Source organism: Scyliorhinus canicula, chromosome 21, assembly GCF_902713615.1.
Source record: "Scyliorhinus canicula chromosome 21, sScyCan1.1, whole genome shotgun sequence".
Classification (NCBI taxonomy): domain Eukaryota; kingdom Metazoa; phylum Chordata; class Chondrichthyes; order Carcharhiniformes; family Scyliorhinidae; genus Scyliorhinus; species Scyliorhinus canicula.
Window position 1 is genome coordinate 65,689,052 of NC_052166.1, and position 15,332 is coordinate 65,704,383.

Below are 15,332 nucleotides of genomic sequence, written 5' to 3' on the forward strand. Positions count from 1 at the left end.
AGGGAGGGAAGAAAAGAGAGGATGGGGACAGAGAGAGAGAGAGAGAAAGAGAGAGAGAGTGGAAGAAGGGAAGAGGGAGAGCGGGAGGTGAGAAAGAGAAGGTGAAGGGAAGGGATGGAGGGAAACGGAGTGAGAGATGGGGAAGCACAGAGAGAGGGAAGGAAGAGAGAGAAATAGAGAGAGAGTGAGGGAGGGGAGAGAGACTGAGGGAGGAGGGAGATGAGGAAGGGAGAAAGGGAAGGGGAGACATACCAGGAATAAAGGAGAGCGAGGAAGGGAAGGGGATAGGAGAAAGAGAGAAGAAAGAATGGGGTAGAGTGAGAGTGTAAAAGAGAGGAAGAGGAGAGATTGAGAAGGAGGGAGAAAATAGAAAGAGAGAGAGTTGTCAGATAAGAAAGCGAGAGTGAGGGAAGAAACTCTGTAGCAGAGCTCAGCAAGAGACCATTCTGGGTTTGGTTTCAGCTCTGCCAACGACACGGAGAATAATCAATACATTCCCAAAGGAATAACACGGCATAAATGTTCCTGAAGAGGGAAGGGCAAGGAGAGTGAGGGTGTTTATCATACCTACAGGGCCATGGGCTGCTGGGTGGGGGTAGGGGTGGGGTGGGTGGTGGTGGATGGGGTGGGGGCTGGCGGGTGGGGGTGGGGGCTGGTGGGTGGATGGGGATTGGGGCTGGCGGTGGGGGTGGGGGCTGGTGGTGGGGGCTGGTGGGTCGGGTGGGGGCTGGCGGGTGGGGGTGGGGGCTGGTGGGTGGGGGTGGGTGGGGCTGGCGGGTGTGGGTGGGGGCTGGTGGATGGGGTGGGGGTGGGTGGTGGTGGATGGGGTGGGGGCTGGCGGGTGGGGTGGGGGCTGGTGGGTGGATGGGGATTGGGCTGGCGGTGGGGGTGGGGGCTGGTGGGTGGGCGTGGGGGCTGGTGGGTGGGGGTGGGGGCTGGTGGGTGGATGGGGGTTGGGGCTGTGGGTGGGGGGTGGGGGCTGGCGGGTGGGGGTGGGGGCTGGTGGGTGGGGGTGGGGGCTGGTGGGTAGGGGTGGGAGCGGGTGGGGCTGATGGATGGGGTGGGGGTGGGGGCTGGCGGGTGGGGCTGGTGGGTGGGGGTGGGGGCTGGTGGGTCGGGGTGGGGGCTGGCGGGTGGGGGTGGGGGCTGGTGGGTGGAGGTGGGGGCTGGTGGATGGGGTGGGGGCTGGTGGGTGGGGGTGGGGGCTGGCGGGTGGGGTGGGGGCTGGCGGGTGGGGGTGGGGGCTGGTGGGTGGGTGGGGGTGGGGCTGGTGGATGGGGTGGGGGCTGGTGGGTGGGGGTGGGGGCTGGCGGGTGGGGGTGGGGGCTGGCGGGTGGGGGCTGGTGGGTGGATGGGGGTGGGGCTGGCGGGTGGGGGTGGGGGTGGTGGGTCTCCTCTTCACTCAGTGCTCTCTGGCTATCAGTGCTATCATTTCTAATGTTTCTACTCCCAGATAAACAGAAATTCACGCGGCCTCATCCATTCACTTCCACAATCTGTGACATTCCCACAGAAACATTCGGGACACACTGAGGCCGTTAGGCCGCCAACGAAAACAAATCGTCAAATGAAGAATTCTGTTTTATTTCTTAACTAGGACCAAGGGGTCAGGTCACGACCCCATGTCCCTCTGTCAGCCTGCGGGGGGGGGGGGGGGGGGGGGGGGGGTGAGCACTGGGTCAACACTCCAGGAATTGAAGACTGTTCCCCAGGAATCTGGAGGAAGGACATATTTCCCTTGGAGGGAGTTCAATGAAAGTTCATCAGCCTACTTCCTGGGATGAGGGGACTGTTCCATGAGGAGAGATTGAGTAAGCGAGGCCTGTATTCCCAGGAATTTAGAATTTAGAGGTGATCACATTGCAACACAAAATTCTCAAGGGGCTTCACCAGGGTGATGCTGAGAGAATGTTTCTCCTGGCGAGGGAATCTAATACACAGGGTCACAGTCACAGAGTAATGGACCGACAGATAAAGAACGATTTCTGTACCTAACCCCGTGCTGTACCTGTCCTGGGAGTGTTTGATGGGGACAGTGCAGAGGGAGCTTTACTCTGTATCTAACCCCGTGCTGTACCTGTCCTGGGAGTGTTTGATGGGGACAGTGCAGAGGGAGCTTTACTCAGTATCCAACCCCGTGCTGTACCTGTCCTGGGAGTGTTTGATGGGGACAGTGCAGAGAGAGCTTTACTCTGTATCTAACCCCGTGCTGTACCTGTCCTGGGAGTGTTTGATGGGGACAGTGCAGAGGGAGCTTTACTCTGTATCTAACCCCGTGCTGTACCTGCCCAGGGTGTGTTTGATGGGGACAGTTTAGAGGGAGCTTTACTCTGTATCTAACCCCGTGTTGTACCTGTCCTGGGAGTGTTTGATGGGGACAGTGTAGAGGGAGCTTTACTCTGTATCTAACCCCGTGCTGTACCTGTCCTGGGAGTGTTTGATGGGGCCAGAGTAGAGGGAGCTTTACTCTGTATCTAACCCCGTGCTGTACCTGTCCTGGGAGTGTTTGATGGGGACAGTGTAGAGGGAGCTTTACTCTGTATCTAACCCCGTGCTGTACCTGTCCTGGGAGTGTTTGATGGGGACAGTGTAGAGGGAGCTTTACTCTGTATCTAACCCCGTGCTGTACCTGTCCTGGGAGTGTTTGATGGGGACAGTGCAGAGGGAGCTTTACTCTGTATCTAACCCTGTGCTAACGTGTCCTGGGAGTGTTTGATGGGGACAGTGAAGAGGGAGCTTTACTCTGTATCTAACCCCGTGCTGTACCTGTCCTGGGAGTGTTTGATGGGGACAGTGTAGAGGGAGCTTTACTCTGTATCTAACCCTGTGCTAACGTGTCCTGGGAGTGTTTGATGGGGACAGTGAAGAGGGAGCTTTACTCTGTATCTAACCCCGTGCTGTACCTGTCCTGGGAGTGTTTGATGGGGACAGTGTAGGGGGAGCTTTACTCTGTATCTAACCCCGTGCTGTACCTGCCCTGGGAGTGTTTGATGGGGACAGTGTAGAGGGAGCTTTACTCTGTATCTAACCCCGTGCTGTACCTGTCCTGGGAGTGTTTGATGGGGAAGTGTAGAGGGAGCTTTACTCTATATCTAACCCCGTGCTCTACCTGTCCTAGGAGTGTTTGATGGGGCCAGTGTAGAGGGAGCTTTGCTCTATATCTAACCCCGTGCTGTACCTGTCCTGGGAGTGTTTGATGGGGACAGTGGAGAGGGAGCTTTACTCTATATCTAACCCCGTGCTGTACCTGTCCTGGGAGTGTTTGATGGGGACAGTGTAGAGGGAGCTTCACTCTGTATCTCGGGCTGTATATGTATTGAATGATCACCTGACCAATGATGCTAATCCTTAGGCTCTAAAATAGTGACCACATCCTTCCCCCAGCTACAATATCCACCATATCTCGGTGAGAACTCTGAAAAAAAGGGGAAAAGAAATGGTTTGGATTTATAAAGCACCTTTCAAAACCTCAGGACATCCTCAATGCACTTTCCAGCTATTGCTGTTTTTTTGGAGTGTAATGGTCATTGTAATGTAGGAATCACAGCAGTCAATTCACATGCAGCACGCTTGCACAAACAGCAATATAATAATGACCAGGTGGTCTGTTTGTTGAGCGATGTTGACTGAGATAAATATTGGAGAAAGCCCCCTGTTCTTCTTTGAAATAGTGGCCCTAAGATCTTTTACCTGAGAGCACAGACGGGTCCTGGGTTTAAAGTTTCACCAGAAGGACTTTACCCCTGAACTTCTCCCTCAGGGAGCAAGCTACTGAGCCACAGCCCATACCTGAAGCATTGAGGATCTGAGTAACACAGGTTTCCCCTGTGGGTGGGGGTGGCAGAGGGTGGGGGTGGCGGAGGGTGGATGTTGGGGGGGGGTGATGTTTAGTTACCTGCAGCATGGGGCTGGAGTCAAAGCTGTAGGCGCTGGGTCGCCCCTCCAACGTGGAAAAGGCCACATTCCCTCCAGTCAGCGGGGAGATGTCACTGAACTCGTCGGTACAGAACGCCACTCGTTCCTCGGCCCCCGACCGCAGGAAGCTCCCGGCCGAATAGCCATATGTCTGGCTGCACGAGGCGCTGTAATACTGGTAGGGAGTCCAGGGGGCGCCCTCCCGTGTCCTCTTATAGATGGCAAAACTCTCCGGCCTGCTGGTGTGAAACTTCAGTCGGATGTAGGTGATCTCGAATGACTTTCCTAAAGCAAAGGAAATCAAGAGATAATCCAATATTTCACACAAAGACATTGGCAAACGGTCGGCAATCCCAATGAGCGTCCCCATTTATTGGGCGTTAAAACCTCCATTACAAAGTGCACTGTCCACTTTTTTAAAAAATATTTTTTTATTCTCCTCCTTTTTCACATTTTCTCCCAAATTTACACCCACCAACAATAAACAATAATCAGCAACAAATATGTCAATCCCAATAACAACGATCCCAACCACCCCCAACCCCCAAACATCAGCCCACATGTTTACATAAACAAATGTCAAAAAGGAATCTGGGATTACCCATAGTCACCATTAATACACACAGCCCCCCTCCCCGCAACCCTCCCACCCACAACTAATGTTCGATGTTATCCAGTTCTTGAAAGTGCATAATAAATAGTGCCCATGAATTGTAGAACCCCCCCGAGCTTCCCCTCAGTTCGAACTTAAACCTTCTCAAGAGTCAAGTATTCCAACAGGTCCCCCCCGCCACGCCAGGGCACAGGGTGGAGAGGCCGCTCTCCATCCCAGCAGGATCCGCCTCCGGGAGATCAACAAGGCGAAGGCTATGATATCTGCCTCCGCACCCGTTTCCAACCCTGGCTGGTCCGACACCCCGAATATGGCCTCCCGGTGATCCGGGTCCAGCTTCACATGCACCACCTTGGAAATTACCCTAAACACCTCCTTCCAGTACTCCCCAAGCTTTGGACAGGACCAAAACATATGGACGTGATTAGCGCCCCCCCCCCCCCCCCCCCCCCACACCCCCCGGCAATGCTCACACACATCTTCCACTCCTTCAAAGAATCGGCTCATCCTCGCCCACGTGAGGTGTGCCCTGTACACCACCTTCAGCTGTATCAGCCCCAACCTCGCACATGAGGTGGAGGCATTCACTCTCCTTATCCTCGTCCAAAATAGCTCTGTACACTGCTGACACTACCCCCTTCTCCAGTCCCCTTGTCGTCAGCACCTCCTCCAGCAATGTGGAGACCGGCTCCACCAGGAAGCCCTGTATCTCCTTCCTGGCAAAATCTCAAACCTGCCTGTATCTAAACGTTTCTCCCTGCTCCAGTCCATACTTCGCTTCCAGCTCCCTCAATCCTGCAAACAGACCCCTAAGAAACAAATCTTTTAGAGTCTTAATCCCCTTCTCCTCCCATTTCCGAAAACTTCCATCCCACCTCCCTGGCTCAAATCTGTGGTTCTCCCGAATCGGCATTTCCCTCGACCCTGCCCCCAACCCGAAGTGTTGGTGAAACTGCCTCCAGATTTTCAATGAAGCTATTATTACCGGACTCCCGGAGTATTTCCCCGGAGCTATCGGGAGCGGGGCCTTCAGCACAAACTCTCCTCCATTCTGACCCACTGGGAATCAACCCCTCTGACCCAGCTCCGCACCTTTTCCACAAGCTCTCCTCCATACTGACCCACTGGGAATCACTGGATCACCTTTCTGCATTAGCGCCTGGAGAGAAAGTCAAAAGTATTTCCAATACTGAGGGCAGCATTGTGGCACAATGGTTAGCCCAGCTATCTCGCGGCGCTGAGGTCCCAGGTTCGATCCCGGCTCTGGGTCACTGTCCGTGTGGAGTTTGCACATTTTCCCCGTGTCTGCGTGGGTCTCGCCCCCACAACCCAAAAGATGTGCAAAGTAGGTGGATTGGCCGCGCTAAATTGCCCCTTAATTGGAAAAAATTAATTAGGTACTCTAAATTTGAAAAAAAGTGTATTTCCAATTCTAAATATTTTATGTTCAAAATCTCATATTCAGGAACCTCCCTATCTCTTTAATTAACTAATCAATACTCACCACCAGCTCACCTTATTACCATAAAACTACTGCGTATTTAACATCCTTCAACATGACATATTAGACACTCACGAGGAACTCCTGGTGATCCTGCTCCTGGGCTGGGCAAAACGCGCCATTAACAGGTCCAGACAGCGGGCGACCGAGGGGAGTGTCCGGCCAGACTGTCTGCCCCTCTTCCGCGGCCTCATTCTTGGCCGGCTATCCCTGGAGAGGGAGCATGAGGAGCCCACGGGCACCATCGAGGCCTTCCGTGCCCAGTGGCAATGCCAGTGGATTGCTTTCCCCACCCCTCTTTTCACATTGTGATTTGATGTTGCTAAGTTTCCGTTGTTCTTTGTTATTTTTGGGCAGTGCCCCTACCAGTCGCAGCCTCTGCTAATTTACCCCTGAGTTTGTTTCCTTGATTATATCGATTTAATTCGACCCAAAAAAAAAATCACATGATAGTCAATTAAGTACTTTTAAATAGTCACTGCTGTGTTGTAAGAAATACGACGGTGAGTTGATATGGGGAACGCTTCCTAAAACAGCAATGTGATGAAGACCAGATGATCAGGTGTTTTGTTTTGGTGGTTAAGGGGTAAATACTGGGGTAAACTCCCCCTGCTCTTCATCCAAAGCGTGCTGTGGTATCTTTTTTAACTGAAAAGGCAGTTTAAGGTTTCAGGTGTAAGACAGCACCTGTGACAGAACAGTACTGCGCTCAGGTTTGAAGCCACAACTTCTGACTCAGAGGTTAAGAGCACGGCCTACTCAGCCACTGAGCATCTCCATCACAGCGCCAACACCATTGCGAATTCAGCCCTGAAGCTTAAAGAACACAGTCATCATTATACGCGGCTCCTTCATCAATAATCCTTTCACTGTCAATTACACAGAGAAATGTCTGATTGGGTATAAGTGTGGTCAGATCAATGATAATGACCGAGCTCAGCAATAATCCTCCAAAGCGGCCGAGATCGTCAGGCAGGACTTCCTCAAAGTGTTGCTGTCTAGACAAGGGGTCACGAATAGACAGCCATGGATACACTGTTAAAGGCGTGGGTGCATAATTTGGCCTTGTTTTACGTTCAAATCTCAAAACAGGCCATTTCTGATTGAGGTTTGAACAGTGACCTTTCCTCATTGTGGTTCTGGCAGTCAGCTGGAGGAAACCTCCTACACAGTTTGTCTGCTTAGATGTCACTGGCGCCTGAAGTGAGCGTGAGGAATGTGGAGATCTTCATTGTCTTTCAGTCCATTCTGCAAGTGGAATCAATGAGTTATCGCCGAGGGGAGTTGGCTGGTTTTATCTGTGCTCTCCTCGAGTCCCTGATATTTTGCGCATTTATTACATTCATCCAAAAATATTAGCCCAGCGCAGGAAAGTGAATCAACCGGAGGTGGGTTTAATTTGGAATGAACAGTCACACAAGATTGCTCTCTTCCGCCTCCTAGCGGTCAGTATCAGAGCAACAACCTCAGGTCCACGAGAGCACAAGACCCAATGGATGAAAAATAGATTAAGTTGCATTTCAATAGCTTGTAATCCCGTGAGTTTAGATGAAGAGTGATCTGAAGGCGATGATTGTTGACAGAGAAGTGATAACCATCCTGGCTCCCTAGCATTGCATTATGATGCGCTGGGGAAGTGCTCGAGGGAGTTCCAACATAAGGGTTTATCTGGCGATTATCCAGAGGTGCTAACTTCCCCTGGCCAACTGCACTGGGCTGGGAACCATCTGACAGAAATCACTTACCCAGATGAGTCTGACAGTTTTACCCTCATAGTTGCACTGTAGCTTCACAGCGCCAGGGTCCCAGGTTCGAATCCCGGCTTGGGTCACTGTCTGTGCGGAGTCTGCACGTTTTCCCCGTGTCTACAGTGATAACAGCAGTTATCATGGGGGATTTTAATCTACATGTCGATTGGTTTAACCAGGTCGGTCAAGGCAACCTTGAGGAGAAGTTTATAGAATGTATCCGCGATAGTTTCCTAGAACAGTATGTAATGGAACCTACGAGGGAACAAGCGGTCCTAGATCTTGTCCTGTGTAATGAGACAGGATTGATTCATGATCTCAGTTAGGGATCCTCTCGGAAGGAGCGATCACAATATGGTGGAATTTAAAATACAGATGGAGGGTGAGAAGGTAAAATCAAATACTAGTGTTTTGTGTTTAAATAAAGGAGATTACAAGGGGATGAGAGATGAACTAGCTAAGGTAGACTGGGAGCAAAGACTTTATGGTGTAACAGTTGAGGAACAGTGGAGAACCTTCCAAGCAATTTTTCAGTGCTCAGCAAAGGTTTATACCAACAAAAAGGATGGTAGAAAGAGGGAAAATCGATCATGGATATCTAAGGAAATAAGGGAGAGTATCAAATTGAAGGAAAAAGCATACAAAGTGGCAAAGATTGGTGGGAGACTAGAGGACTGGGAAATCTTTAGGGGGCAACAGAAAGCTACTAAAAAAGCTATAAAGAAGAGTAAGCTAGAGTATGAGAGTAAACTTGCTCAGAATATAAAAACAGACAGTAAAAGTTTTTACAAATATATAAAACAAAAAACAGTGGCTCAGGTAAATATTGGTCCTTTAGAGGATGAGAAGGGACTTTTAATAATGGGAGATGAGGAAATGGCTGAGGAACTGAACAGGTTTTTTGGGTCGGTCTTCACAGTGGAAGACACAAATAACATGCCAGTGACTGATAGAAATGAGGCTATGACAGGTGAGGACCTTGAGAGGATTGTTATCACTAAGGAGGTAGCGATGGGCAAGCTAATGGGGCTAAAGGTAGACAAGTCTCCTGGCCCTGATGGAATGCACCCCAGAGTGCTAAAAGAGATGGCTAGGGAAATTGCAGATGCACTAGTGATAATTTACCGAAATTCACTAGACTCTGGAGTGGTCCCAGTGGATTGGAAATTAGCAAACGTGACACCACTGTTTAAAAAAGGAGGTAGGCAGAGAGCGGGAAATTATAGGCCAGTGAGCTTAACTTCAGTAGTAGGGAAGATGCTGGAATCTATCATCAAGGAAGAAATAACGAGGCATCTGGATAGAAACTGTCCCATTGGGCAGACGCAGCATGGGTTCATAAAGGGCAGGTCGTGCCTAACTAATTTAGTGGAATTGTTTGAGGACATTACCAGTGCAGTAGATAACGGGGAGCCAATGGATGTGGTATATCTGGATTTCCAGAAAACCTTTGACAAGGTGCCACACAAAAGGTTGCTGCATAAGATAAAGATGCATGGCATTAAGAGTAAAGTAGTAGTAGGATTGGTTAATTAATAGAAAGCAAAGAGTGGGGATTAATGGGTGTTTCTCTGGTTGGCAATCAGTAGCTAGTGGTGTCCCTCAGGGATCCATGTTGGGCCCACAATCGTTCACAATTTACATAGATGATTTGGAGTTGGGGACCAAGTGCAATGTGCCCAAGTTTGCAGACGACACTAAGATGAGTGGTAAAGCGAAAAGTGCAGAGGATACTGGAAGTCTGCAGAGGGATTTGGATAGGTTAAGTGAATGGGCTAAGGTCTGGTAGATGGAATACAATGTTGACAAATGTGAGGTTATCCATTTTGGTAGGAATAACAGCAAACGGGATTATTATTTAAACAATAAAATATTAAAGCATGCCGCTGTGCAGAGAGACCTGGGTGTGCTAGTGCATGAGTCACAGAAAGTTGGTTTACAGGTGCAACAGGTGATTAAGAAGGTAAATGGAATTTTGTCCTTCATTGCTAGAGGGATGGAGTTTAAGATTAGGGAGGTTATGCTGCAATTGTATAAGGTGTTAGTGAGGCCACACCTGGAGTATTGTGTGCAGTTTTGGTCTCCTTACTTGAGAAAGGACGTACTGACATGGAGGGTGTGGAGAGGAGATTCACGAGGTTAATCCCAGAGCTGAAGGGGTTGGATTACGAGGAGAGGTTGAGTAGACTGGAACTGTACTCGTTGGAATTTAGCAGGATGAGGGGGGATCTTATAGAAACATATAAAATTATGAAGGGAATAGATAGGATAGATGCGGGCAGGTTGTTTCCACTGGCGGGTGAAAGCAGAACTAGGGGACATAGCCTCAAAATAAGGGGAAGTAGATTTAGGACTGAGTTTAGGAGGAACGTCTTCACCCAAAGGGTTGTGAATCTATGGAATTCCTTGCCCAGTGAAGCAGTTGAGGCTCCTTCATTAAATGTTTTCAAGGTAAAGATAGATAGTGTTTTGAAGAATAAAGGGATTAAGGGTTATGGTGTTCGGGCCGGAAAGTGGAGCTGAGTCCACAAAAGATCAGCCATGATCTCATTGAATGGCGGAGCAGGCTCGAGGGGCCAGATGGCCTACTCCTGCTCCTAGTTCTTATGTCTGCATTGGTTTCCTCCGGGTGCTCCGGTTTCCTCCCACAGTCCAAAGATGTGCAGGTTCGGTGGATTGACCGTGCTAAATTGCCCTTAGTGACCAAAAAGATTAGGTGGGGTTACTGTGTTATGGGGATGGGTGGAGGTGTGGGCTCAGGTAGGGTGCTATTGCCAAGGGTAGGTGCAGACTCGATGGGCCGAATGGCCACCTTCTGCACTGTTGATTCTATGAAAGAGTTAGAAAGGAATAAAAAATCACTTTGAACTTTAAACCCCCGGGCCGAGACCCGCATGGGATCCCCCCCACACCCCCAGGAGACCACCCTACACACCTCCATCACCCCCCCCCCCCCCCCCCCCCCACACACACACCCCACCACACCAGACCACACCTCAGCCCAGCTTTGCCTGGCCTGACACCCACCCCCTCCGGCCTGGTGCGGTTGACCTGACAGCAGACCCCGCCCCCTCACTCTGCCCACCTTGACACTGAACCGTCCCCGTCCCCCCCCCAACCCATATCCAACTCCAACACCCCCATCCCAGTCCAATTTGACGGTGGACCAATCCCCCAGGTCCAACTCCTGGCCCACCAGGTCTGATGTCCGAACCCCACCCCCACTCACCTTTCAAACTTACCGTCTCCAATTCCATACCCTCCTTAAACAACTGCTTTACGGCAGTTGGTGCTGTAAAAAGGGGGCGTGTCTTTCCTCACTGCCCTCCATTTTCAGCACCTCTTCACATAAACAGTAGTGGGAACCACAATGCTGCTGAACCTGAGGATGAATTGATCATTTGGACGGATGTTTGTTCGGTAAGAGTGATTCTGGACCCGGGGAAGTAGCTGGAGTTAAGATTCGGAGCAGTCCCGGTCTCGTTGAATGATGGCGTAAACTCAAACAGCTGACTGGCCTCCTCCTCTTCCTACTGTCACTGAACTGTCAGAAATATTATAGATTTTAAGGATAACTCTCCTAAAATTTTGCTTTCAACCCCTTCAATTGAGCCTAAAAGTCCTTTTCAAAGTGGGGCTATGGAGAGACATTCTAGGACCTTTCTGTTTTTGTGTCTGACTCTGTTGTCTCCAGAACTGATCATAGAATCATTAAGGTGGAAGACCCGACCAGGGATGTCCACTGAATCTTCTCAATGTGTGAACATTCCTGAGCTTCTCAATGAACAGGAGTCAGGGAGAGATGTCCAAGGACCTCACAATAATTAACGACTTTGACTGGTGGAACAATGGCTCATTTTGCTTTGGTTGTGATAGAGACAGGATGCAAAATGCTGGAAGAACTTTGAGAGGCATCATCATTAGAGAGGGTTCTGGGCCAAGGGAGAATAAAGTACAAAGGGCGGGATGCTCCAATCCCGCGGCAGAGCGACCACGTCGTCATAAACTCCATCGCGTTTTCCGACGGAGTGAACGGGTCAACCCGCCAACTAATTCTGGCCCGGAAAAGGGGCCGGTACGACACTGGAGCGGTTCACGCCACTCCAGCCGCTGATCCCGGCGCAAACTGGGCCTCGCGGGATCCGCACATGCGCAGTGCCTTCCTTCAATGCGCCGGCCCTGACGCAACATGGCGCAGGACTGCAAGAGCCGGCGCGGAAGAAAGGAGGCCCCCAGCCAGAGAGGCCGGCCCGCCGATCGGTGGGCTCCGATCGCGGGCCAGGCCACGTCCGAGGCCCCCCCCCGACCCTTCCACGCTGAGTTCCCGCTGGCTGAGAGCCGGTGTGGAAGGCGCCGGCGAGACTCGACATTTTCACGATGGCTGCTCGGCCCATCCCGGCCGAGAATCGACGGGCAGCCTAGTAGAGCGGCCCCCGGCCAGCGCTGCTCCAACAACGCCGGCGCCAATGGCGTTGGGGAGGCGTGGCGCGATTCGAGCCGGTCATGGGGATTCTCTGGCCTGGCCCCGGGCTGAGAGAATCCCACCTAAAGTATCCAGACATTAACTGGTGTTCCGCTGGGGAGAATCTGAGCCATCTTCAAATGTCAGAACTGCGGAACTAGCAAAGAACAAGAAATTTTCCCTCTCTCCCAAAACCTACTTCTTTTTTTTTAAATTTAGAGTGCCCAATTTTTCCAACTAATGGGCAATTTAGCGTGGCCAATCCACCTACCCTGCACATCTTTGGGTTGTGGGGGGTGAAACCCACGCAGACACGGGGAGAATGTGCAAACTCCACACGGGCAGTGACCCAGAGCTGGGATCGAACCTGGGACCTCGGCGCCGTGAGGCAACAGGGCTAACCCACTGCGCCACCTTGCTGCCCCCCCCCCCCAAAACCTACTTGATCTGATGTGACCACCTGAAAAGCTAAGCACTGGCTAATTGACTACAGAAGTCATCACAGCTGCTGAACACAACCTTCATCTCATCCCATCACCCCAGGCAGCCAACACTTTGTGAGCTACTGACCAGCAATGACATCTTTAAGGACTTATCTGGATTTTATCTTTCTAAGCATCCTTTAGCCTTATTTCCATTTAATCTTTGTCTGTACTTAAGATACTGTCATGAATTTATTTCTCTTACTTAAGTAACTTAATGAAGTGGATTTTTAATAAACAAACCTTCATCTTGATCAAAGCTAAATCTTTACTGCTGGCTATTTTTAAATTGGATCACTCGCAAATCAAAAAAGTGGCTTCAAGGGGGTCACGTCACGTGAGCGCGGGACCGGCTGCGTTTTCGGGAGTTCTGGTGCTACCCATCTTTTAAACCGTTTTTTAAATCCTGAGGCACATTCCGCAATTTGGCTTTGGTTTATGTACTTTGTGCTTGTGATTTCTGAATTTCTTTCCAAATTTAAAAAAATTTAATTGAGACGACCCAATTATTTTTTTCCCCAATTAAGGGGCAATTTAGCGTGGCCAATCCACCCACCGTGGGGGCGAAATCCGCACAGACATGGGGAGAATGTGCAAACCCCACATTGGACAGTGACCCGGGACCGGGATCGAGCGCCGTGAGGCAGCAGTGCTAACCACTCCCTCCATTGACAACTTAATGAGGTTGATTAACACCTTTGACTCCTTCACTGGGTTTAAACTGAATGTAGGCAAGAGTAAATTGGGGACGTTACCTTTTTCGCCTTTCTAAAACCGCGCTCTCTTTTCAGGTACTATGCCCTAAGATGGCATTGCCCTGTATTGGGGCATGATTATGCTTGGTGACGTACCGTGTGGTTTATCACTGCCTTCTGCAGCTGACTGACCAGGAATCTCGCCCACCCTCACTGCCTGCCACAGCTCTATCTTTAGCATTTACAGGTTGAAAACCAACTTGTTTTCACACCATGAACGCAACTCCCTTGCCCAGAGAGTGGGTGAGATAACTTGGAGAGCTGTCATTAAGGGAAGCTCACACATACACGCTGGGGAACAAGATGGATACAGTGATGGGGTCAGTGGAATATGGTCAGAGGTGGCTCATGGGAAGCATAGAAATTGGCCTTGATCTGTTCCTGTGGGATCAATCAGATTTACCACCATGTGGAGAGCTGGTTCGGGGGGGGGGGGGGGGGGGAAGCAGATTTACATTCTACTGCGCAAGGAGACAGAGCGACCACTCTCTGATCTCCTATTGCTCGTGTGAATGACCCTCCCATCTTTTCTGGACCGTTCTACCAGGACCATGCCAGGGTGGCATGGTAGCACAGTGGTTAGCACTGTGGCTTCTCAGCTCCAGGGTCCCAATTTGATTCCCAGCTTTGGTCACTGTCTGTGTGGAGTCTGCACGTTCTCCCCCGTGTCTGCGTGGGTTTCCTCCGGGTGCTCCGGTTTCCTCCCACAAGTCCTGAAAGACGTGCTGTTAGGTGGATTGGACATTCTGAATTCTCCCTCCGTGTACCCGAACAGGCGCCGGAGTGTGGCGGCTAGGGGATTTTAACTATATGAAAAAATGAAATGAAAATCGCTTATTGTCACGAGTAGGCTTCAGATGAAGTTACTGTGAAAAGCCCCTAGTCGCCACATTCCGGTGCCTGTTCGGGGAGGGTGTTATGGGAATCGAACCGTGCTGCTGGCCTGCCTTGGTCTGCCTTCAAAGCCAGAGATTAGCCCAGTGTTAATGTAAGCCTACTTGTGATAATAATAAAGATTTATTATTTATTTATTAATGTCAAAACAGCAGCAGATCCGGATCCCCCCCCCGCCTCACTTTTAGGGATGTCAAAAATGCTGTGACCTTTCTCAAATGGAAGCAGGAGGAGATGACAGCCCAGGGTTGAAGTTAAAACCAGTAAAAGGCTGTTGAGCCTTCACCCTTCCTCTCTCACCCACATACACACACTCTCTCTCTCACACGCACACCCTCTCTCTCTCTCACACACTCTCTCTCTCACACCCTCTCTCTCTCTCTCTCACACACACTCTCTCTCTCACACCCTCTCTCTCTCTCTCACACACACCCTCTCTCTCTCACACACACACCCTCTCTCTCTCTCTCTCTCACACACCCTCTCACACGTTCTCTCTCTCACACGCTCTCTCTCTCACACACTCTCTCTCACACACACTCTCTCTCTCACACACATTCTCTCTCACACACACTCTCTCTCTCACACACACACCCTCTCCCTATCTCTCACACACACTCTCTCTCACACACACGCTCTCTCTCACACGTGCTCTCTCTCTCACACACGCTCTCTCTCACACACGCTCTCTCTCTCACACACACTCTCTTTCTCTCACACACTCTCTCTCTCACACACACTCTCTCTCTCACACACACTCTCTCTCTCACACACACTCTCTCTCACACACACTCTCTCTCACACACACTCTCTCTCACACACACTCTCTCTCACACACACTCTCTCTCTCTCACACACTCTCTCTCACACACACTCTCTCTCTCACACACACTCTCTCTCTCACACTCTGTCACACACACTCTCTCTCTCACACTCTCTCTCACACACACACTCTCTCTCTC

The 15,332-nt window shown here is 50.7% G+C and overlaps 1 protein-coding gene across 1 annotated transcript in view; it reads right to left on the reverse strand.

Annotated features, from left to right (window-relative positions):
* Positions 1-15,332, reverse strand: part of LOC119955530 (laminin subunit gamma-3-like) — a 123,578-nt gene that overhangs the window by 65,206 nt on the left and 43,040 nt on the right. Inside the window, exon 2 of the mRNA XM_038781803.1 lies at positions 3,896-4,200. Coding sequence (XP_038637731.1) covers positions 3,896-4,200 — 305 coding nt within the window. The remainder of the gene's footprint in view (positions 1-3,895; positions 4,201-15,332) is intronic.